The sequence below is a fragment of the Cynoglossus semilaevis genome, chromosome 17, assembly GCF_000523025.1.
Source record: "Cynoglossus semilaevis isolate Cse_v1.0 chromosome 17, Cse_v1.0, whole genome shotgun sequence".
Taxonomy (NCBI): Eukaryota; Metazoa; Chordata; class Actinopteri; order Pleuronectiformes; family Cynoglossidae; genus Cynoglossus; species Cynoglossus semilaevis.
This window is the reverse complement of record NC_024323.1, coordinates 5884388-5909122: the sequence shown is the minus strand read 5'-3', so window position 1 is coordinate 5909122 and position 24735 is coordinate 5884388. Positions and strand designations below refer to the sequence as shown.

Genomic DNA, 24735 nt, shown 5'->3' with positions numbered 1-24735 from the left:
TGAATTTCCTGCTTTTCCAATTGAAGTTTTGACACCTTGTGTGGAACACCGGTGTCAGCATTCTTGTTTGATGCAAAACATCATTACTTTTCTGTGTATAAGAGTGTGCACTGTGCATGTGTACGTGCAATAAGGGATGTGTGAGTATACTGTATGTATATGTTTTGGATTGCTGCGAGAGTATTTGTTCAGCTTCCTTCAGCTGCTCTCTGTGTTTGCACGCAGCATCTGCTTCCTCTGAGTTCAGATCAATGGAAGCCCTCTCTCAGCAATCCATCACGCATGTAATGGAGGCACAGTGTGAGGGTGCTAGCTTGGGGAGAAACATGGGAAAGAAGGGGATGGGGGGGGGGGGAAGGAAAGGGGGGGAAGGCTAAGAGGAAAGGAGGAAGACTGCCAGAAATGATGAGATGATAGAGTGAGCACAGCAGAGATTTGAGATATAAGGGAGGGAATAGCACAGGAAGCCGGACGGAGAAGGATTGTGTGACGGGAATAGGAGAGGGCGTGTGTGTGGACGTGTGTTGTCTTTTCAGTATGTGTGAGAGTCGGTGTGCGAACGTGAGAAGGCATGGAGTCCTTTGGTTTAGTCAAAGGTATTATGTGCATATGAATGTTTTCCTCGTGTGCAGCGTACCGGAGTGGAATATTTGCCTTGCCCCCCTCGTCCTTCCCTGTTCTCTCACCTCTAATTGCTCCCACTCACAATCCCCCAAGAGACGGGCCTCTTACGTCAGTCACCATCTTTTTTTTTCTCCCCTCCCTTCCCACTCCTCTCTATCCTTCGCTCCACTCCTTTTTCCCCTCCTTTTCCCCCCTCCTTCCCTCCGACCCTCCCTGTCTGTTTCCCACCTCCCCTCGGATGCAGCTGTCACATGATCTAGTCTAGTGTGAAATTACTCCCTTCCCTACCGTTCCCTCCGTCTTTCAGGGCCTGAAGATGTTTTTTTTTGGTACCCACTCCTCTTTAGTCTTCTTTCAATGACACTTGTTTCATCACTTCCTTCCTTATTTTCATTCTATTTTCTCCCCTCTTTTCCTGTCTGTCTCCCCTTGCAGGTGTAACAACCGCACTCAGTGTGTGGTGGTAGCAGGGTCAGACGTGTTCCCAGACCCCTGCCCAGGGACCTACAAGTACTTGGAAATCCAGTATGAGTGTGTCCCTTACAGTGAGTACTAAAATCAAGTCTATCCCTTTACATCTTCCTGCCCTCCCTCAACCCATTCACTGTCCCTCCTTTTCCTCCCTTTACCTCCCACTTGAAACTCCTGCCTCATCTTTCACGTCCCAAAAAGCAACAAATGATGTCCACACACACTCACTCGCGCACACCTGCTGTCTCTGGCTTCTTTCAATAAAGGCAGCCCAAAGACAGACAGTCACCCTCAGCTGCACTCTGTCTCTCTCCTCCTGTTCTCTCCTTTGACACTTCCACAGCACACACACACACACTCGCGAGGAGAGCTAAACCTTTTTTCCTTCATTGACAGAGCGACGCACAAGTAAACTGAGAGGGATTTTCACATGGGAGAAGGTGCTCCACAAATGCAAGGTCTGATAAGGACTTCACACACCCACTGCAAACGCGTGGTCAACTCTCATTGGTGATTACTCTAGTGTAAGACACACCGCCTGGTGATCACACACAGATTGACCCGGAGGCATAAAACTGCCTTTATCTGCTGCCAAACACCTTTGCTGTCCCTTTGATTTCCCGCATAAGAATTGAAATTGGGTGCAGTGAGACTGGGAGGCAGGTGAGGCTGTGCTGCTCACTTCACAACAGGAATGTTAAGAGCAGAGGGGGTAATTTTAGACCATGCGATCTGGCGTGCCACACATTTTAATGTCCCCATAGTTACGGCTGACTTCCTCATGCCGGTGCTCAGAGGTGCGTGGAGAGAATGAGCGCCAACAACGGCAGACTCACACAGCATGGATTATAAGGTGATGTGTTGATCCTCACCCATGTGAAAATGTTCTCTCTCAGTCTCCCTTTTCCCTCCCATGTATATATTTCTCTCAGCATTGATCCCCTCCTGATGCAGGGGCACTTATTTTCAGGGGAGGGGCAGTGGTGCTCCTGTTCACCAGGAAGAGGCAGAATTGGATTGCAAAAACAGGGTGGGAGGTGCAAATGTGATTTTAGTGGGGCAACTGGGGGACATCTGTGGTCTATTTGGGTGTGGATGGGGGTAATTCTCTCTGTTTTTTTCCTTAGATGCAGACGTCACGAGTCACTGGACTGAGTCCACACCAGGCTCCTAACCTTTTCTCTCACTTCTCCTCCCTCTCTATCTTTGATCTAAAAGATCTCTCTCTATCACATCTTCTTTTTTTTGGCTTATTTTTCAACCCAGTCAATATATTCTCTATCCCTTTCAACACTCCTTCTCAGTTTGCACTGTTTCTTCCTATCTGCTTTACAAGGTCCTGCATTTTCGCCCCCTTTTCCCCTCATTATTCTTCCACTTACATTGTTCTACAGCATCCGTCCACTCTGCTGTGTCTCTCTCTGCTGTCTCTCTTGTTTCTTTTCTTTTTCAGGTGCAGTGAATATTCAAACACTGAGCCACTCACCTCTGATGGAGACACACTGAAAACTCAGGGACTTCAAAGCGCCTCTCTCACTCCCGCCCTGCTTCTGCTCAGTGGTTTCGTGTCCTCACATTACCTTGCAAGGGACTTTGTGGAGTAAGGTTGAAGCCACAATCATAGATAAGAAATTAGGTTGGGTTTTGTGGCACTGTGGATTATTTAGTGTGAGCCCTTCCCTAACAACCTTCTAAGTGGCAAGAAGAATTCTCCTCCAGTCTCTTCTTGGCTCTGTTATCATGTCTTGCGGTCAATCTCAGCTGAGGTCACACTGCCCCGGTACAGTAACATATTTTTGCTTAATAAATCTTTCCTAGTCTTGGGCTGTAGCTGTGTCCTTGATTGTATTGTCCACCGGGGGTCACAGTGCCATTTTTTTAAGAGCCCTGCTTCCTTCTTCTGCATTCTAACCTTGTCCTTTTCTGTCTGACTGCACAAGAGAGCTTGTTCTTTCTGCATGAACCAATCAGCGGGATGATTAAATAGCTGCTGACTTGCATTTTCCCTCTCAGTATTACAGGACAAAAACCTTTGTTTATTGCATTTAAAGTATAGCCCAGCTTATAAAATTGGAAGCTGATGAAAAGTCTCACCTGTATGAGGTGACAAAGAAGAGCCAATTACCTCGGTCCTCTGCCACTTTCCTGTCCTGGAGATACACAGTCACAGCAGACTCGCCGAAAACCCACCTTAGAAACGGAAACAAGAGCCCGCGCACCCATGTGCACGTGCCGCTCACGCCGCAGCTGCTCTAAATATTTGTGCTTGTCTGACAGACCTAATATAAGCTGACAGATTCAGACTCAGCCTTGGAACTGTTTATCCTGGAATGAAACACAGTTGCACTGCACGCCACTCACCTTGGCTTCTTTTAATTACCAGGAGAGGGGGTGCATCACTCTTTTCAGTTCTGCTTCAGCAGAGATTTGTCAAGATTAATTGAATTTGCTGTTGCTAATCACTCTTGTAATGGCCCATCATTCACGATCGGCTGAATACACTGGGCATTTGGGCATAAACTAAAGCCAAGGCGTGTTTCCCGTCAGTTGTCTCGACAAAAGGGTGAACAACAGAAAGATGATATATAAAGGTTATGTGTCACAGTAGGTGTGACAGCATGTTGATCTGGGTGAGGTGGTCCTTTCTGTACCTGTCACACAGACACCATGTTACCAGTCACCTGAAACAACACGCTGACAGTTCCAACTCACACTACGTGTGTGTATGTGTGTGTGTGTGTGTGGCTCTGCATGTGGGATCATTCGGGCAAAATACAACATCGGCCAAACAAGTCAAATCATATCTTGTTGAGCCAAAAAGCCCTGTGAGGCCTCCACATAACGTTGTTTTTGCCAGCCGGAACAGAGCAAGACAAAATGGCTCAACTGAACTCTCATTTCACACTGTCACTGTCTGTTGTTGACTGCTGGATCACATTAAGACATCACAGGTCCCTGCACACAGCTGCAGCGTGTACTTCATGCACCGGATGGCCTACACTGCAGTTTTAACACAGACATACAGCCGTACCTGTCCACCCTGCTCCACCAGGGCACTGTGCTACATCATTATTGATCCCTAATGCTCCTCACTGGGGCTATCCATGCGAGCCATGCCAGAACCATTAAGCCTAGTGTTTTGCCTCCACTATTTTATCATTTGTGATTTATTTGGTTAATATTCACAGTGCAGGTACTGGTTTTAAAAGTGCCTGCTCAGGCTGTGCAGCACAGAGGGGTGGCAAATCTTCATGGTTAGCTCCGTTCTGTCTGCTTCACCCTTTATATTTCTGTGGCTTGAATATTTCTGTCACAGCTTAATTTAAACACAAAAATATAGTTAATGTTGCCTTTTCATTACAAAACATTGCTTTTTGGACACAACGCTGCTTGAAATGATAGTTGAGTTGTAAAAAAAAAAAAAAACTAGAAGTAGAAATAAAATGGCATTATAATGTGACACGTTTTCAGGGAATGAGAGGAAACACTTTGATGTAGCCGAAAGTGAAATTCTATTAATATGTATAGAGGCTCTAATAGACATCGTGCTCATAAATGTTTGGTGAATGAAGAGTGAGAGGCTTCGCTGGGGCCACAGAAAGGGATGAGTCTACCATGAAAAATGCAAAGCAAAAGAGAAAGAAAGAAAGGAGAAGATGGAGAGGACACGCTATTTTTCAACACTTTGGAGGAGACAGGGGTGGCTAAGTTGTCCTGCAGTGGTCCCACGGTGTTTGAGCGGGTGTGTGTTGGGGGTGCTCGACTCATTAGTGTGGGAGTAATTGATAGGGTTGTAGAAAGAGCAGAGCAGTGATTAAGGGGAGAGAGGGCAGTGGCTTATTTCTCAAAAGAGCCCTGAAAGAGAAATGCTGAATGAATCAGACAAACAGCCAAGGTGGCCTTAAACTCACCTCCTGCTTCACTGTGCAGACAGTTTGACGAGTTTCTGTCTTTTTTTTCTCTCTGTTCTCTCTCTCTCTCTCTCTCTCTCTCTCTGTGTGTGTGTGTGTGTGTGTGTGTGTCTAGGTACATGTGATCTGGTGTGTCCCTGTGCCCCATGTTTGTTTTTCAGGACAACCAGCCTCATGTTTAATGGAGTCAACAGAAGTCTACTGCCCCCTTTGTTCTTCTGTTTTTTTCCTTGCAGCACTGAAGAAGAAGTTTGCCTCTTCCACTGCTCTCCCTCCCCCTTTCTCTCTCTCTCTCTCTTCTTCCCTCCATGAGCAGCTCATCAGCATTACTTCCTTCCTTTGCAGGCAAACGTACTCATTTATATCATTACGTACACCATGACATCTTTGAAGAGTGAACTTCAGACTCACAAGCTGTCAGACGATTTCCTCTATGAAGAAGTCAGTGTATCCCAGCTCTGCTGAATACTGCTGTTCCCCCCCCCCCCCCACAGTTGTTCCAGTGAGGATGAAAGCCATGGATGCTCTCTGGCCACTCTCTCCCTCGGCTAACCTTGGAGCTAATGATTGCACTCGCAGTTGGTGGTGGGGATGTAATGCTTTTCTGCCCCCTGCCCCAGCTTCACAGGGCTCGCTTTCATAGCGTTGCCATGTTTACGCCTCTAGGCTGAAAATGGCTGCCATCCCTTAGGTCTCGGTGGAGGTTGTTTGTTCTTTTTGATCTTGGCACTAAATGACAAATGATCAGTGGCTGTTGGTACTAATGCTGCCTTCAATGCTAAGATGCATGGACATCCTCCACACTGACTGGGCGACAACTGTTAGCGCTTCATTCTTCAATTTGTTTCACCCAGTGTGAATCGCTTTTCCTTTTCTTCTCTCTGTGTCTTTCACTCTTTTGCCCTCGAGCCTCATTCTCTACAGTCAAAGAGGTAAAGATAAAATTCTGCCTAACCACAGTTAAAAATAATAACAATAACCTTTGGAAAAATGTTTATTTGGCCAATGTCATAGTTTCAAGTCGCCAAAGAAAGATCACACACAGATGTTTTTTAATGAATCTGATACAGTAAAAACAGGTACAAATCTGGTTGAAATTAATTCAAATATGCAGCCAGTGTATTCATTCAACTATAGTCCAAAAACCATTTCATACATTTAATCTATTTTTTAAAATATAAAGATATATTTATATAATAATTATTTTTTTAATGCTTTACATCCTGCTCATAAACTCATAAGAAACAACGGAGTAACTATCCTAAAGATACACAAAATAAGAATAAGCAACCTTTAGTGGTGAAATGGATAAATGTGGTTCACTGGAAGCACATGCTGACTCTCAGGTTTCGTTCCTATACAAAGGGAATGTAGATTGGCTTCCTTCTTGGCTAATGTAAATACATGGTGACGGCAGCCTCTTTAGAAATGACCCACTGCTGCCATAAAAAACTGTGGTAATGAAAGCAGCAATTTACACTTTCTATGGAGGGAACACTTAAAAAGCATCAGTAAAATATTATTATCTCCTGCATCTGACAATAAAAAAGTAATGTATAATAATCTCACCCAGATCCTAAACAGTGAACCTTTGACAATGAAAATGAAAATGAAAGCATGAAAAAAAGAAAACACATTAGAAAGTGATGTAACTGTAACAGGGTTTATTTTGGTCCAAAAATCTCAATATAGTGGTTTCTCCCTTTCTCTCCTTCTCCCCTCGTTCACTCTTTCTTCTCTCTCGCTGTCGTCCTTCTTTATGTTCATCATAACGAGGTGTTGTGACAATTTCACAGGCCCCCCCGAGGGACATGGGACTCGCCACAACACATACACAACAATCATGCTCATGGCAGGGATCCACCAGCCAAGTGCCTTTCTGACACGTCCTGTCCCACGAGACGTGACAGTCAACTCACACACCACCGGGCCACGGCGAGCTCACGGCGTATGTGTGTGCGCCAACGCCTACAGTTTGCACGGCAGAGGTGAGATCCTTCCTTTCTCACCCCGCCCAAGTCTCCCGCTGCTCATGGATCTCCCCCGACCTAGCAACACAAGCAGGCACCGAGCAGCACCACAGACGTCAGGGGAGCCATGCCTCACCTGCTGGGGCTTTAGTGTATTTCAACACACCAACATATTGACTTGTGTGTGATGAGCCCACTGTAGACAACTACTGACCCCTCCCACCCCCCACCCTTCATCCCCAGAAACCCCAGACCCTGTCTCTGGGTTTCTCTGTGTGTTTCTGAAGCGTTCCACTCTGTCAAACCCTTCCTTTCCCCCTGTTGTTTGTTCTCTTTTCTTTGATGAGCCAGCTTTGGTCAGGCAACCCCGCAGTTCCCCATTGATTGGACGGTCGATGGGTTGAGTGTTTTTGCTGGTTTCTATAGCGAGAATCTCGGCACTGTAAATTGAGCAAAGCCAAAAGCGCCGCTTTACTCAAGATCAAGGCAGTGCTCTCAGGTCAACACAGACTGTAGTTGGAGTTAGTCTGAAAGGAAGGCAACGATCCATCCCAGACATCTTCATCCACTCCTCCACCTTTCCTCTCTCTCTTTGTTTCCTCCCACAGCTGAAGAGGACGTCAAACGTCAGGATGTACGTCTGCGTTCTCTTTTTTTTCCAGCAGGTTCCACAGGCCCTCACGTTGGAACAGTGGATGTGTGAGGAAAAGAGGGAGGGTTGTGGCAAGAGGGGTGGAGGTGGGGTTGAGAGTGTGTGGTTGGGGGTAAAAAATGTGTTGTTGGGGGATTATTGATAAAAACTGAAATGAAATGGAAATGGATTTAAACCCAGGTCAGGCCATTTCCCCTCCTCATTTTCCATTTGAGCCATCCTTTCTCTGAGTAGCCAACCATAACACAGACAGATAACTTGCTTTAAAAAAAGCAGAGAGAGAGAAAGGACAGCATTTTATTTAATCTCAATTTTCTCTTTTTTCCTGCACCTGTTTTTCTTTTATTTCCTTTTCCTTCTCTCCTTCCCTCTCTCTCTCTCTCTCTCTCTCTCTACTCCTGTTGTTTTTTTTCTTACTTCTTGTCTTTCCTTTTCATCTTTCTATCTCTTTTCTTTCTCCTTTTTTCCGATGCTTGAATAGAAGTGGATCAAAAAGGTAAAGACCACGATGAACATAACAACCACAGCTCGCCCCTTCCTCCTCCCTCCTCCTCCTCCCTTGTCTCCATTCCTGCCCCATATCCTTCCTAACCCAGCACCTTGTGTAGTGGTCATGTTTGATGTTGATATCCCTCCCTTTTCTTCCTCAATCTCTAATCGCCTCCTCTGCCTTTGTCTTTCTGTCTATCTTTGACTTATAACCAAAACTCTAAAATCCCTCTAGATTTCATCCTTGGTTATGATGCCACCAGCCTGACCTGCACAAACACACACACACACACATGCTCCGCACCCACACACACACACATGCTCCGCACCCACACACACACACATGCTCCGCACACACACACACACACACATGCTCCGCACCCACACACACAAACAATATCTGAGAGAGATAAACGAGAAAATAATGCCATTCCTTTCCTGTGTGAAGTTAAACATCTCCGAAGCCATTCATTCACATCGTCTCATTGCAGAATTTTTTTTGTTGCATCTTCACAGCATCACACACACTTAACAGTTACATTTACCAACACATTTGTCTCTCTTCTTTCACCCATTTGAATATTCTAATTTATTTGTCCCTCTCCTTTAATCAGCTGTTAGGTTTTGTCCAAATTCTATCTCTTCCCCCTGTTTTACTTTCTCAGGACTGATTCAGAGCTCAGTGTTGCTGCAATCCTTAAGTCCCACCATTCTGTAAAAAGAAAGTAACTGGCACGGTTACACATCCCATTTCCAGGCGCTTCAGTGTCCTCCTCTCATTCTGTCTCTCCTCCAATTATTCACTCGTCCATTTAACTCCTGTCTCCTCTCACTCCTCTTATCTATCTCTGCTCCTTTTCTCTCTGTTTTGTTTCTCATTCCTCCCCCTTTCTTGTGGTCTATCGCTTTTTCTGATTGGTTTATCTCCCAGATCACACCAGGCCATCACAAGCAGCCGCAGGCTCTTTTGAGCATCTTTTACACTTCTCTTTTTCCTCAGCCTTCTCCCTTCTACCCTGCCTCTCTCTCACTCTCTACCACTACCTCTCCACTTTCTTTACTGCTCATGCACTGTGAACCTGTGCCCCTCTTACACCCATGCACATCAGTCAACCCCCCACCACCGGTCCTTTCTGTGTTCAGCGAGGCCTTGGAGGGGGAGGACGTGCTACAGCTTCTGGTAATGGCCTCTCTGATGCAGCGTGGCTGCATCACCAGCACTAAAGAGCACCAATCAGTATGACCAGGCACCTCAATCACTTGCATCCTAAAGAGCACATACAGACCTGACCTATGTACAAGGTCAGGCTCAGAGTAGTAGCCATTAGCACCGGCATCCCAATGAGCCTCAACCCTCCCCCTCTCTGAGGCCCCCCCCCCACCCCAACTCACTCTGACCTCCTCTACTCACATCTCTCTCAACCTTGGCCATTGCCCAGTCTGGCACCATGGCTGCTTCCACATGTTGGAGGAATTAACTCTTTTGGAAGTCGCCATTGAGTTGTTAATGGAGCTCCTGGTCCTGTGTGGTGTTCACGGGTTTATCCCTCGAGTCATTAGTTAGTCGAGAGCTGTTCAAAAATGTAACTAATCAAATTTTTCTAAAGACCACCAGGGATGCATCAATACTTTGACTAGTCATTCAGCACTTGAACTGAAAACAGTTGACCTTTGAATGGGACAAAATCTGACAAAATGTTATAACATTTCACTTTCCTAATCCGCTGTGGTTTTTGTTCTATTTAAAAAAAAAACCTAGAATTTAAAAAAAGTACCCACTGAGAACAAGTACTTTTTCTGTTGAATTTATAAAAAAACCCATAAAACATAATCACAAAATCAAATTTGTATAGGATATACGTTAATATGTGTAGATATATGATAATCTCAAATGTCTCATATAAATCTGTATTTAATTGTTGCATAAACAGTGTAAGCTTGCTAAAGAAAAGAGACAACTTATATATAACACATTTGAAAACTGAATTAAACTCATAATCTTGTTCCAGTGAATATGAGAAATACAATAAATTTAAATATGGTGAAGGACACTGTCTGGCCACAAGCTGTAAGAAACAGTTGATTGGAGCTAATAGGGTCAGAGGTTAAATAGCCAGAGTTAACATGGAATGACCGCTCATTCATTGGTCACTGTGTCTGTTTACTCAAAGGACACATGTGAAGATCAATTAGTGTTTGTTATGGTGTTGAAGGTGAATTTACATTAGGCCTCAACATCAGTTCAAGTCCATTTAATATTTTCATATCATCAATTGTTTGGCTGATGCACGGATTAGAGTGACGTGAAACTAGAGGTGATGATGTCACAGTGGGGAGATCCTGTTCAATGAGTGTCGTACACTGTCAGTCGACCTACTGTCGGGCTATTTTAGGACTATGCCGGCGTCAGCCATCTCTACTTTCCATTCCACTTTCTTTTCTCGGCCTTTTTCACTGACAGTCCAACAGAGTGCACTCCATACATCATTATAGCAGCTTTCTAACTGCTGACTGGGCCAAACAAATTCCCACCATATTTTTCCTCACCTTCATTTAAAATAGAAGGAGAGGAAAGCAGTATTGGACTTTTGAGGACCATTCTATTCCGTAGAAGCAGGAAATGGTGCAGTGATGTGACATTACTCACACAAACTGCTCTTAACCTGTGATTCATGTAGGTTGAGGGAAATGAGCGACAATCACCGCACCATGTGACAAGAAAATCCAAAGAATGGCCGCAATTTGTGAAAGACATGGAGAGGCGGTCGCTATAGAGACGATGAGTCAGGCAGCTGAACCTCATTAGGAATGATCCACCACACACAAGCACAGTCATGTGACCCAGGCAGTGCAGACACCTAATTCGGCAAAAACAGAAAGATAAAGTGGAGGCAATGACTGTACATGCAGGAGTCATTTTATTGTTACAGCCCGGGCTGAAGGAGAGAGTGAGTGAAGGGAGCTGTCGGTGAGGGCCAAAAAACAGAACGCTGAATGAATTTGGTTTAGACCACACCTGAGCAAACTATGGCCCGTGGGGCAGATACAGCCTGCTGGGCTTTCTAATGCAGACCACTAAACACTGTTACTAGGTTTGGTAATGACCAATGTTAATCTTTCTGTTTCGTGCATTACAATAATACAACTGTAATTTGTGTTGATGCCACCAAATGGCAGCAGACATAATGTGTCAAGTTATCTTTGAAATCTTTAGGTTTAACCTTTATATTTCCATATAGTTTAATTAAATTATTTCACCCAGTATTCTACATCCAACCAATACTGAACCGGCCCACCAGTCAAATTGTGAATCTCATTTTGGCACGTGAGCCACAAAGTTGGCCCAGCCCTGGTTAAGACTAACTTTTCACATACATGGGATTTGGTTCAAGTCATTTGTACTTATTGAACAGCTATTATTCCTAGCTAATTCAAATTCATAAACTTTCTTGCATTTTGTCCGAAATCTTAGGTTGCTCTTAGCTATGTCCAGTGTCATTTAATTTTACACAACCTTTGATAGGAGGCAACAGGCAAATACTGATATGAGCCTGTAGGACAAAGAGATAATGTACCGTAGAAGATATTTTCCCCACTGGTTAGGCAAAATATAACTACTAAGTACTCTAAGGGGATTATGAGATTCAAGGACAAATTAATGTATTTGAAGGTCATTCTGCCCCAAGCCTTCACTAATTCCTGACCCTAATGGAGACACAGCACCTAAGGGAGTCCTAATTTAGAACAGAGGGGAATAGAGAGACACGGGGATGCAGCTGGGATAACAACTAAACCAGATTATTACTCATCTTGTGCCTGTGTTGGACAGTGCTACCTGAATCCTCAGTCTCAGAACAACAACTATTATGTGTATATTTTAGCAGCAGGTTTGAAAAGGCCTTTGATTATGCATTAATTCTATTAAGGCATCATAGAAAATATATATACATTTGATCAGGAAAAAATGTACATGCAAGATATTCCTCAATTAAACACTGCTGTACGGTATGACTGTAGGTCTGACGTAAGTTGAGTTTATGTTCTTAAAATTAAAGTCTAGATCAGAAGTCATTGTCATTGTCATTGACACACAATGTCATCCATACACTGTCATCCACCATACATTATTGTCTGCTAAATAGTAATTCAAATATCTTCTTATAAAAGTTCTTATATAAAGTTCTTTACTAAAAGACTGGGAACTACTGACAAAGATAATAAACCTTTAATTTTCTGAATTACTTCAAAAGTTTACTACTCCCATTTCCTTTTCTTTCTTTTTTTCATTAGTTTCTACTAACACGATGCTGCTGCCACACATGCTGCTAAGCATCAAAAGTCTGTAGCTTCACTTGTGGATTTGTCTATCTTCAGTGACTTCAGTGATTGGGCGTGACCCTGACACTGTGCCATCAGCTGTATCTACAGCAGGTGGCCGATGCAGCCATGTCCTCACCAAGTTTCCTGTCAACTTTTCCAGTGTCAGCGTCACTCTAAAACAGATAAGACTTTGCTTTCAGCACATGATATCTCTCACCGTTGCCAGGCTTGGGTCTCAGTGAAGGGTATTCTCTGGGGTAAATGGTAAGGTTGACAAAGGTGCTGGGTTGACACCTGCCTCTTCCTCTGTCTGGAGCTTGTCCCTGTGTCCGGTGTCTGAGAGTTTGTGCGTACGTCTGTGTGTAAACGTCAGCTGTTTGTATTGTGTGATATTGTGCTCTTTTATCCCCATGACTTTTTTTGTAATCTAAAAGGAAGTGGAATCACAAGGGGAGCGCCCCTCCCTTCTGCCTCCTTACTACTTCCTCTGTTTTCCTGTCGCTATCAATCACTCCTCAGCCGATTAACTCACTCTTAATTCTCATTTCACAGGAAATAACCTATTTACTCTGTCTAACTCTACTCCCCTCTCTTGTCTAGTTTGCACACACAGGACACGCGCTCCTTCTTCTTCACGCCTTCTGACCCTCACCTGTCTCTGTCTCCGTGAACTGCACACAAGCATGCCACAGAGTCGTACACCGCACAGACACACACGCATACGCCACTAAATGGACTTCTGATGTTATACACATCAGCAGTTCACTTCAACTGTCCAGCATGGGAGGTGCGGTACCACGCTATGCTCATTTCTGCCCCCTGCTGCCCACAACCTGCACCTGCCAGTAACAGGTGTGGGATTCAATTAGAGCAGCATGTGCTCAGCAGTCTGCCCTGTGTTCAGGCCATGACTATGGACTGAGCAAAAGCTTGAGCCAGCAGATATCCAAAAGAACTAAATATGAAGCAAAGAAAAAGAAAAAATACAGAAGAGCACCAAGGACTTACTTCAGAAACAGTTTGACAACATTTGACAGGATGTGTTTAGATCATACATTATCCATCACCATGATGCTGTCACATCAAACATGAGAAAACCATGGTTTATATAGGACAAATAAAATGAAAACTCTAAATTTAGCCTGGAGCTGTCACTGCTCACTTTTAATTGCGTTACCAGTCGATCACAAATTGCCACCATGCTCTTAGGAGCGAGATTTACTGTCATTTCTGGAAAACTTCGGGCACTTTCATCATTTTATACTGCAGTCTCGTATTGACAACGAGCAGCTGACCTATACCTGGAGAAGGAGTTTATGGAGATAAATAGCCAATTACTGGAGCACTATTTTCTTCTATACTATGTGGCAGTAATTGCTGTGCTTTAGTATGATAGCTCCTGCATGGGTTTTAATCCTTGATAAGGTAAGTTTCATTAGCCATCAGGCTAGTTTATTATTTAAAAAAAGTTTTTGCTGCTTAGTGAGGGCTCTTGGATGATCTTGAGTACAATTTGTATCTGCAACAAATTGGAATTAATCTGTTAATCTAACTATCTCATATAATCCCAGACGGTTTAAGCTTTTTGCCAGCATAGAATTACGCTAATGATCTTCAGACTTACGGCTAATTCTTAGTATGTAATGCTAAGGCCTCATTGTTGTTGTGGTCATATAAGCCTCCCCCACTACAGAGTTTACTGCTAGGCTTTGGCTCCTCTGACTTCCCCCTGCTGCAATCACTCGTCACAGTTAAAGGCAGAGACAGGGGGAGATGGAGCGAAGGAAAGACAGAAAGAGCTGGTAAACAGGAAGGCAGTCGGGAGAGCTGGGGAGCGCAGGTCAGACTTAATGAAGCCCCCTAGGCAGGGTTGGTGGGGTGTGAAGCATGGCCACTGTTTCTGTTTGGCTCTTGTTTGTGTGTGTTTGTTTGTGTGTGTGTGTGTGTGTGTGTCCCTTCACAGCTCATGTGTGCAGCCTAAAGGCCCTAGATGAGCCCTCTGACAAAAGGCCCACCCAACTTCTAGTTCATTAGAATAAAACCAAGTCTTGCTGATGGACAGTGGGCAGGGTTCACGTGGGAGAGAAAGGGCACAGAGGAACCTGGAGAAGGAAGGCAGATTGTTAGTTTGTGCTGCTCTGCAGTGTTTTTGTGATGATGAGGCCAATTGTGTGCAGACCGCAACCAATTGAGGACAGGACTGCAAGGTTAGGTGCAATAATGAGGAGAATCACAAAGTATTTTTGAAGGGACACTGTATAGGGGATGAGATTTAGCCACACTAAACTATACTGCAGGAACAATTGCTCTTGAGCTTTAATAGATACAGTAAGTAATAGACGTTTGGCCTACATACCAACTTCTTTTAGCCCAATAACAACATTTTAACCCTGTGCTCTTGTCTGGAAAATCCTGTAATTTGCTTGATTAGAGTTTCACTCCAGGTCAGGAATATGTAGTAAAAGTAAATGTCCGTTTCTATCACTTGAATATGTTTTCTACAAAGTTCCTCACACACAAAGTTCATCAGTGTTCATTGGCTACAACCCAAGATAGCTATGTTAGACCTAGGTCATCATAGCATCCAGCAGATAGTGTCCAGTTTACTTTTAGGTCTTCATTTTGACGCTTCTTTCCAAAAATCTATTTGGTTTTGGGGGATTTTAAAACTAGTTTTGTTCAAATCAACAGCAGGACACGCTGCACAGTCTGGATTCAATAAAACCAGCCTCTTATCTTAACGTGCTCTCTACAGAAAACATAACTTAATGAAACTCCATCAGCTGGAGAGTTAGCCAAAGGGAGAGAACATTTCACACATTTCCTATCTAGTGCCACTGTAAATTGTGTATTATCACTTAAACTATTTTGGGAAAAGTGCTTCAAAGTACTTCGACAAAATTGGGTCAGGACTGAACAACTCAGTTATTTTGTGAGTTGCTGGACTTGATTGAATTTTAGGGGGGCTGTAATATATTTACAGAATATATATGTACATATACTTTGTAAAACAGATGGGGATATTATTTTATCCATTAAGAGTGATTTTTGAAACACTTTGTGTTTTCTGTTTGACTATATCATAAAACTCCACACCAATGACTGTGTTTGATGCTAGCACACATATAAACGTGCTGTTCCACCTCCTGCTCCCCCCATACACACATCCCATCCTTCTAAACACACACACACACACACACATTTTAGATAAAATGAGTAACTATTCTGTACATTTCCCGTAGGTCGTCCTACAGCAGAGAGCAGTCGTGCGTGTCTGTTTTTGTCCTTTATTTTACCTTGAGGCAGAGTGTTCCTGCCTTTTTATGGGTCACCTACATGCAGAAACACTGTACTGCTTTCGACATGCTGTTTATTTTCCTATTTACAGTAGCACTGCACTTTAGAGGTAGTGTCCTACTTTATTTTCCTTTTCATTGCTTCCTCAGATAAAAAATAAATAAATAAATAACTGCCCATTCCAGACTTTAATAGAAATACGTCAGTGACTGCAGTGTACTTGAGTTGTATCTGCTTTGATAAGGACGTTGTTTGATTGTAGTATGATGGAAAGTGAGTGAGATGTAAGCCCACAAATTCATTGTTTGGCTGTCTAGAAGTGCCAAGTTTAACCACTGCTCTCAACATTTTTGTTCCTGCGCAATTTTTTTTTTCACCCACGTTTATTTGCAAAGCAGACACCTCAGGCGTCCTCGCCTTCCAGTTAGCATTTTGGTCTCAACAATAGAGCCTGACAAGCCTCCTCCTCTTTGTGAAGAGTCTGTATCCAGAGTGTTTGTTTGTGGCTGAGCATGATTAGATTCTTATTTGGCTGTCAGTCTCGTTCCCCGCTGGACACCCTCTGAAAGAACGGGCTAATTTCCAAGTGGCCCAGTGTTGGCGACAACAGCGTGACATAAAGCGATGAGAAAGCTGGATTATTTTTTTTTTGTTCCTGAAGTCCTGAAGTAACTCCATCTCTACTATTATTATTCACCTCCTGCACTGTATACCAGACCCCATGCAATATTCAAGACAGTTTGTGCTGCGACAGTTCCATCACTCTAACAGTCACAGCGTGACAGCATATGCATGTCGACCTGAGTATGCATGTGTGTCATGTCATCTCCAAGTATGGTATGGATGTGTCTGTCTGTGAATCCCTGTGTGCTCTGTGTCATCTGTGCCCAAACACCCCTGCAGAGTCCAATTAGTTCAGAGATGCGTTCAGTCGTGAGGTGACCAGCAGGTGTCTGGTCCTGTCATGGCCCCACGCCGCACAGCCACATAAATAACCTGGCAGAGAAGACATGGGAACTCCTCCCATTTTTGTATGTAGTGCCTCCAACCGACCCCCGTCCTCCCCTTTTTGGTTTTCTCCTGCCAGTTCCTCTGTGATGTCAGAGGAGCGAGTGTGCCATTAGCTTTTTTTTTTATAGATCAGCTAATATGCCCAGTAGTCCCAGGACACGCACACACACTCTCTCTGTGTTTCTCTCTCTCTCTCTCTCTCTCTCTGTTTTCCTCTCTCTTTTTCTCTGTCAGGCAACAACACACTGCCTCAAACAGCCAATTTACACTAGTCCCCAGCTGATGACCTCAACCTGCCTAATGTAGATATCCAGTGTGTGTGTTTGTGTATTTTGTCACAATGTCAGACCTCTTGTCCCTTTTTGTTTTCCACTATAAACCCAGTTTCCGGAATGCATGACTATTTGACATTTATTTAGTTTCAAATTGATTTTTTTTTAAAGTATACCAACATTTCTGGAAGCCAGGGTTGTACAACTGTTTGTTTGGAGTCCTTTGATTTTGTCTGTGTGTTGTTTGTCTGTGGGTGTTTAACAAAAATCTGGCCAACCTCACATCTTTACCCCAGATTTTTTCCCACTCTTCTTCAAGGAACTGCTCTTTACTGAGAGCCAAATTTGTGTCCTAATAAAACAAGCCGCACAATTACGCTTTTTACCACCCGGCAGCGTAGCGAAGAAGTAGCAGTCTTTGATATAAAAGAAATTGCACAATCAAATAAAAAAGTAGGCCAAGACTAATTAGATTAGAGAGACTACATTTAAGCCGTGGCGGCAGCCAGAAATCTCCCATTTATCATATTCAGACATTTTCTAACCACAAATCTGATGTTTCACCGATGAGCTTTTATACGTTCCTTCAATGTAAATCTGATAATAAACCTCCTGTCCTCGCTCTCCCCATTCTTTTTCTACTCTGTGTTTCCTTTTCAATTCCAACTAACTTATCTATCTACATCTTCTTTCTGTCCCCTCCATGTTCCTCTCCTGTTTTGTAATCCATGGCCTTTGGCCTTTTTCTATTTATTTTCCCATGCCCTACCATCACCACGATATGTTTAATTTATTCAATGCTTTGTTTTCATTTTCTGTATCTACCTTCTCCCCTTCTTCTCCTCCTCATCTTCACTTCAACACACCTCCTCTGCTGCAGTCTTTGTTTGCCCGGGGACACTGCTGCGGGTGCAGCCGGCCTCCTCTCTGCAGGAGGCAGAGCACCAGGCAGGGGCGTGGTGTAAAGATCCGCTGCAGTCTGGAGACCGTCTGTACGTCATGCCCTGGACCCCCTATCGCACTGACATGCTGTACGAGTATGCCTCCTGGGAAGACTTCAGAGAGAACCGAGCCACCACCACCTACAAGTAAGGGCGCCTCCCACTGTCCTGGATGATGAAATAGCATCTGTTTCTGTATTGATTTATTGGCTGTTGATGTGAATATGGATGTGGATAACAGAATGTTTCCACCGTGGTGTCAGCTTGCTCACCGTGAAGTCTTCTTGTGGGATCATGTCACTCAGAGGAGATGAATCGACATGTTCTCTTGGGTGTCTGCGCCGCTTATGTTATCCTCTGTCAATAGGTTACCCAACAGAGTGGACGGCACAGGGTTTGTGGTGTACGATGGAGCAGTATTTTACAACAAGGAACGCACACGGAACATAGTGAAATATGACCTGCGAACACGCATCAAGAGTGGTGAGGCCATTATCACAAATGCCAACTACCACGACACCTCTCCGTACCGCTGGGGAGGGAAGTCAGACATCGACTTAGCTGTGGATGAAAATGGCCTCTGGGTGATCTACGCTACCGAGTCCAACAACGGACGACTGGTGGTCAGCCAGGTGGGTGAGCAGATCTGAACAGAAGGGGATGAAACAGGGATTATAAATGCAGGAGTGGATTATTTCAGAAGCTCATTTTATTAGTCAGGCAAAAGGTCATCTGTCACACATGAATGACTTAGTGTTCAGGTAAGATCAGTGCTCTAAAAAATGACATACAGAGATATGACAGCGATATTGTTGGCCAGAAAAAAAGGTGATGCATTAAAATACCCTGTAAATGTTAGAGCTAATTTAAATAGCATGGTATTCAGAAACTAATCTTTTATATATTATGAGCTGCAATGATTAGATGGATGGGTGAGGGCCAATCAAGGAACCAACATCATATATTTGATTACCATTTGTTTTAGACCTGGACGGCTGCAGTACAAAGACCTGCAGATTGGGTTAATTGTTCACTTTTACAATAGCCACAGATACAAATGAGTGAGTTTGAATCATTGTTTGTGTTATTTTGCAATGGACTGGTGAACTGTTTAGGGTGTTCCCTGATTTGACTGATGATAAAAATAATAATAAATGCACTGCTATCTATTTGCATAATACACAATTTTGCTGTATGTAGGGGTTGATTGTGCAGATTTTTTTTTCCTTGAGTAGTTAGGTGCTATTTTAACCTGAAGAGCATGCATATGCAAGGCAATACTGAATGACTGAAAGGTCATATACATATTTAGCATTAATTTTTTTTCACATAGTCATTATTCCTGATTACCAAACTATATTCACACCTTTTTATCATTATGTTTTGACACATCTTTTCTTACTTTGCTATATATTTATATCAACAAACAATTTGAAATCAAAGACCTACCTTAGCTTAAAAAAGACTGAACCTCTGGTGGATGCTACATTAATACCTAATCTAAACCTGCCTCGAATAACCCTAATTATAATCATAAACCACCCAGATTATTTCTTTACATACAATTTGTAATATGTTTATATTAGTTATTTAATAATATGAGCTCTAATTGCATTCGTAATAACTGAACCAATGTCTTGAACAATGGTTTGTGAAGAAGTTTGAAGAAATGCCTTCTGCAGGAGATAAAACCAGATTTATAATCACTGTTTGACCTTAAGAGCAAGAAATAATTTCAAGCTTTCTGGGTGAAATATCAAACCTGATACAAGATATGAGTCTGCAGCATAATCAGGCGACAATGTAATAAACACTTTCATTACTAAGAAATTGTTTACTTCCTCTGGAGTTTTTTTTTTTTTTTGCTGCCAACTCAAACATGTGGAGCTCCGTTGTACCTTTAACACAGTTTTCATACATATTGAACGGAGGCAATTTTGTGAAATTGCGAGGCCCATGGTTTAATTACTTTTTAAATGTTTTTACAAGCGCGTATAAATCTTGCTGCTGTGAGCTCATGTAAACATGAGCAGGATATGAAACGCTTTGCTGAGAAATTACTTCTTCCATAATCAAACAATGACGTTTTTTTTGTTGTTGCTGCTGCTACTGCAGTTGTTTGAATCTTAACATCTATCTTTTCTGTCGTTCACGGAGCTGCTACATTGACATAACTTGATGTGACGTGATTTTTTTTTAAGTCACCATTAGGTACACACTGTATAAATCTTTACATTGATATAAATCTAAGTTTAAATAATAAACTGACAATCATCATGTAATCTCAAGGATTAGTCTGAAGGATATTTTACTACACAATTTCCAAAACAAGCATTATTAAATTTAGATTATAGCCTATAGTAAATGTATTCAATATTAATAAATAACAATGACTAAGTCAGAGTGTCCACTTTGTCTTATAGTTCATTAGAGAGACAGAAGGGCTCCACTTGTTTTATTACTGTTTTTCACGGATAAAGATAAAAAGTAAAAAATAGAAATTAATGAGTAAACTATGACGTAAAATAACGAACACTTTGATAAACGAATCAAAAAAGGAAAAATATGTTAGGGCGGGACGAAAGGGGAAGCGATCCAATCAGAGCGAAGCACATTGCGAGAGTGCGCTGATGAGTCCGGAAGTAGCCACAGCTGCGAAAGAGGAAAAGTTTGAAATTTGTTGCACTCGTTAGCAGTTATCTTCTACAATGTATGCGGTCCGAGTGCGGAGGTATGTTTCACAAAAAGCACTAAAATATCAGCGGCAAGGTTTAGGACGGAAACGAATGACCAACAACTGGTCACAATTCAAACGTGAAAGCTAGTACAACGAGTGTCTGTAAACCGAATGAAGCAAGAATCGCACGGAAAAACGCCCCTGATTTATACTTGTCGTAATTATTAACAGAAATATTTCACTTTGTGTGCAATGACATTACAACCAAAACTTATTTTCTTTTACCTAATTGAGTTTTGTTTTTATTTTCAAATCTTTAATATTATATTGAACAATACAAACCCCTGCTTTCATCGAGGCTTCACTTTACAATGGTGTCCAGTCGCTACAATCTTACATAGTCTATGGTTATAGTCACAGAATGATTTACTAGGCATCAGCATTGTGCAGTCTAAATGCATACAGTAACAAACATTGTCTTGGCCACATTCATTACATTCACGTTATACTTGTGTGAGTTGTTGTGATTTAATAAGATTGCTGAAATTGTGCAGTGCGCAGGAGACATGAGCAGATTAGATTCTTCCTTTGCTATGCTATTAAAATGCAGAACGACTCATATGTTGATTAATTTTTTTGTTTTTTAATCATTACCATACATTTATTGAAACCTCCCTTTAGGCGTCCTTTTGTCTTTGTTTATGCATTAAGAGTCAGCTGACTCAAGTCCCTGTTCTTTGCCCACAGGTAAACCCCTACACCCTGCGCTTTGAAGGCACATGGGAAACCAGCTTTGACAAGAGGATGGCGTCCAACGCCTTCATGGCTTGCGGGGTGCTTTACGCAGTACGGTCAGTGTATCAAGATGATGACAGTGAAGCAGGTGGTGACCTGGTGATGTATGCCTACAATACAAACCACGCCCGTGAGGAACCTGTCAACATCCCTTTTCCAAACCCCTATCAGTACATTTCTTCTGTGGACTACAACCCCCGAGACAACCAGCTCTACGTCTGGAACAACTATAATGTGCTGCGCTATCCTCTGGAGTTTGGACCGCCGGACCCCACCGCAGGTAAGAAGTGGTCATAGAGAAAGCAGGCATAAATTCAATTATCATGTATGTTCTGTCATTTCATTTGAGGGCGCTATCAATGCTCAATGTTCAATACCCAAAAAATCCGTACTGAAAAATAGGTACTGTATAATATTTCATTCCAAGCAGTAAGCTTAAATCTTTGTTTCCCGTTCCTTAATAAACAGACCAGTGGAAGAGTTTCTGTTAGTGTGTGTATTGGTAGATTTTAACTTTCTTTTGACTCACTATTAGCTACTGTATGTCTTTGCAGATATTTACTAAAAATCCCACACTGACGTTAAGTCACCTTTTTCCTTAATTAAATAATTAACTTGTTTATTTTAGGCTCTCTGGAAATTTTCTGGAAATAGGAAATAAGAGAGTTTTGAAAACAGTGGATTGATTTGCTAAAACCATCGTTTTCAGTGTCACGCAGCAGTTCTCACTCTGCTGCGTGACACGATGATGCTCTCTGCTTGACCAGGAAATACGTGAAACCATCCGTGCAGAATGTGTTTGTGCCTCTTTCCTATCTGGCCGTTGGATGTCTCAGATGCCAAATCATTGTATTTCTGTCCTTAGCCGTAGTTACAGTAAAGATCAGCCTCTCAGGTTTGACTGCTGTAGCACTTCATATCAACTTCTCCGTGTCATGGATAATGAAAAAGTCTTTCTGAAATGATAAGAGAGAGGATGAAACGGGAACAGCACATTGCATTTTGGCAGTCCATCAATATGAGAGGGAGGTTTGGATGTACTGTATATCTGAGCTGCATAAAGGCCTGTATGAAGCTCAGATTATGCCCAGAGAGAGACAAGGCAGAGACAGACGGGCGGGAGCACTCTGAGATCTGCGCTGACTTTGCGTTTGATCAGTTAGGATATTGTAGTTGTGATGTCTTGCTTTTATCTTTGCATTAGGTTTGGTTGTTAGTGATGGTGACTTCACTGATACATTTGATCAATTATTTACTCCTCGCAGACTTGTGGTGATGCTTTCTTTCCATCTCCTCCCCCGCTTCTCCTCCTCACTCCGGAGACCAGCCTTTGAACAGATCAGAAACGTATTTGTCACCCCAATTATTGTAGACCTAACTTTTGAATTCCACTTCTAAGGGTGATCTTACATTCACATTCATGTGTCCTTTACTCTCTTCATCTTCTCTGGAGCTTGAGGATTTGCAGCTACTCCAGCAAATCTCTTACATCCTTAAAATTGACTAATTTAGGGAACTCAAGGGAGTGTGATGGGGATCCAGGCTGGACAATAGAAGACCACACGGCTTTAGCTTTAAAAAATTAAATTTACTTTAAAAACTTTATTTTAAAAAGTCACACTCATATTATTGCAATTTTGTCTGTTCGTACCTAATTTCTGCTGCTAGGCACAGAGCAACATTTCCCATTATACTCTCCTCGGTGCCTCCTCCTAGTCCACAGTCTGGTCACCTTCTGCACTCGGTATTGCAACTCACTTCTATTTGGATTACCTCACGAATCTCTCTATAAACTCCAACTGGTTCCCGCCAAATCCCCCCCCCCCCCCCCCACCTCCCCCCCACACACACACACACATTACTCCTATCCTCCAACAACTCTTCATAATTTACCATATGCAGTAAAAATTCTTCTTTTAACATCTTGGCCCATCCATGCTCTTCATCTTTTCACATTGCTGTCCCCTCCATGGGCCTGGTCACCATGGGGGGCAGGGACCTCAGTAACTCTGCTCCCCCTGCCTCTGGAACTCTCTGCCACCAGACCTCCGCAAGTTTGACTCATTGTCCCTTTTCAAATCCAAAAGTAAAAAAGTACCTGTTCAAATGTTCTTATAATTAATCAGTCTTCCATTTTAGATCCTCCTCTTTGGTTCATTCTCTGGTTCCACTTCACAAAACAACTTTTATTTTATTTTTTGCATTTAATGCTTTTTCTGTAGTGTTTATCTTATTTTTAATAAAAGTTATTGCAATGAGTTTTTGATTATCTTAACCTGTCAAACCTGTGAATTAACCTTGCAGGTTTAAAGTGCAGGGCAGTACTACACCCACATGACGCCTACTGTGAATTGTGTTACATTTGCTTCAACAGAAACTGTAATGGATTAAGGTGTAGGTGAATTCACCTTTGTTTAGTTACTGAAGCTAACCTGAGTTAGCTAACTAAATGCAGAGTGAGACAGGTCACAATTGTGGGTAATTTGCTTGTTAAAGTGTTATCATTGTGTTGAACATGTGTTTTCGGTATAACTTATTAAGGTTGAGGGACATGTGACGTTGGCAGGCAGCAGGCATCCCGCAGGACGCTAACATAAATGCTAGGTCTACAAACTTCAGTAGCTCAATGTGTCTAATTCATTCGCTCCTGTTTTCTCTCTGCTACTCCTGGATGAATTCAGGACCACTGACCACCACACAAGTGACCACTACTCAGCCAGCTAGGCCCTTTACCTCCAGTGCCAGTCCTTCCACCGCACGACCTCTGGCCCCCACGTCACGTCCGATAGGCTCCATCAACAAGCATCCAGACCTGCGACCAATCACAGCCACCGTGCCTGTCACCCGTCGACCACCCCTCCCTCCTATAGGCCCAGAGCCACACGTGTGTGAAGCTAAGATGGTCCGGGGTGTCCAATGGCCCACCACTCAGAGGGGAGAAACAGTGGATCGCCCATGTCCAAAAGGATCTCTAGGTGAGGATGCCTTCAAATGTGTAGTTATTTCTGTACTCCATGAAACCAACACAACCATGCATGATATCTTTGTGCCAGTACCCAAGTGATCATCATGTTTGTTCTCTCACACTTGTTTTTTTCCACTGTTGTCTCCTGTCCCTGTGTTGGTCCCACCAGCAGGCACGGTCCCCGTGGGCTCATAGTTGAAAGCCTGTCCTCCACGAATGAAAGGCTCATCTCCCACAGTAACAGAGCTGATTGAAAATGGCGAATAATGAAATGAAAGCCCAGACAACACAGACTTCACCTCCTTTCCTGCTAGCTCCTGTACATCTGAACACTGCAGCC

General features: G+C 43.0%; 1 protein-coding gene across 7 annotated transcripts in view; it reads left to right on the top strand.

The window, feature by feature from the left end:
- Positions 1-24735, top strand: part of LOC103392844 (adhesion G protein-coupled receptor L1-like) — a 185543-nt gene that overhangs the window by 137970 nt on the left and 22838 nt on the right. For 5 of the 7 annotated variants that reach the window (XM_017040474.2, XM_025064165.1, XM_017040470.2 and 2 more), the window contains 6 exons: positions 1060-1169; positions 8110-8124; positions 17898-18105; positions 18326-18590; positions 21383-21710; positions 24112-24405. In XM_017040474.2, the coding sequence (XP_016895963.1) occupies positions 1060-1169; positions 8110-8124; positions 17898-18105; positions 18326-18590; positions 21383-21710; positions 24112-24405 (1220 nt within the window). The remainder of the gene's footprint in view (positions 1-1059; positions 1170-8109; positions 8125-17897; positions 18106-18325; positions 18591-21382; positions 21711-24111; positions 24406-24735) is intronic. The other 2 variants (XM_008329582.3, XM_017040473.2) reach the window with 2 other exon arrangements.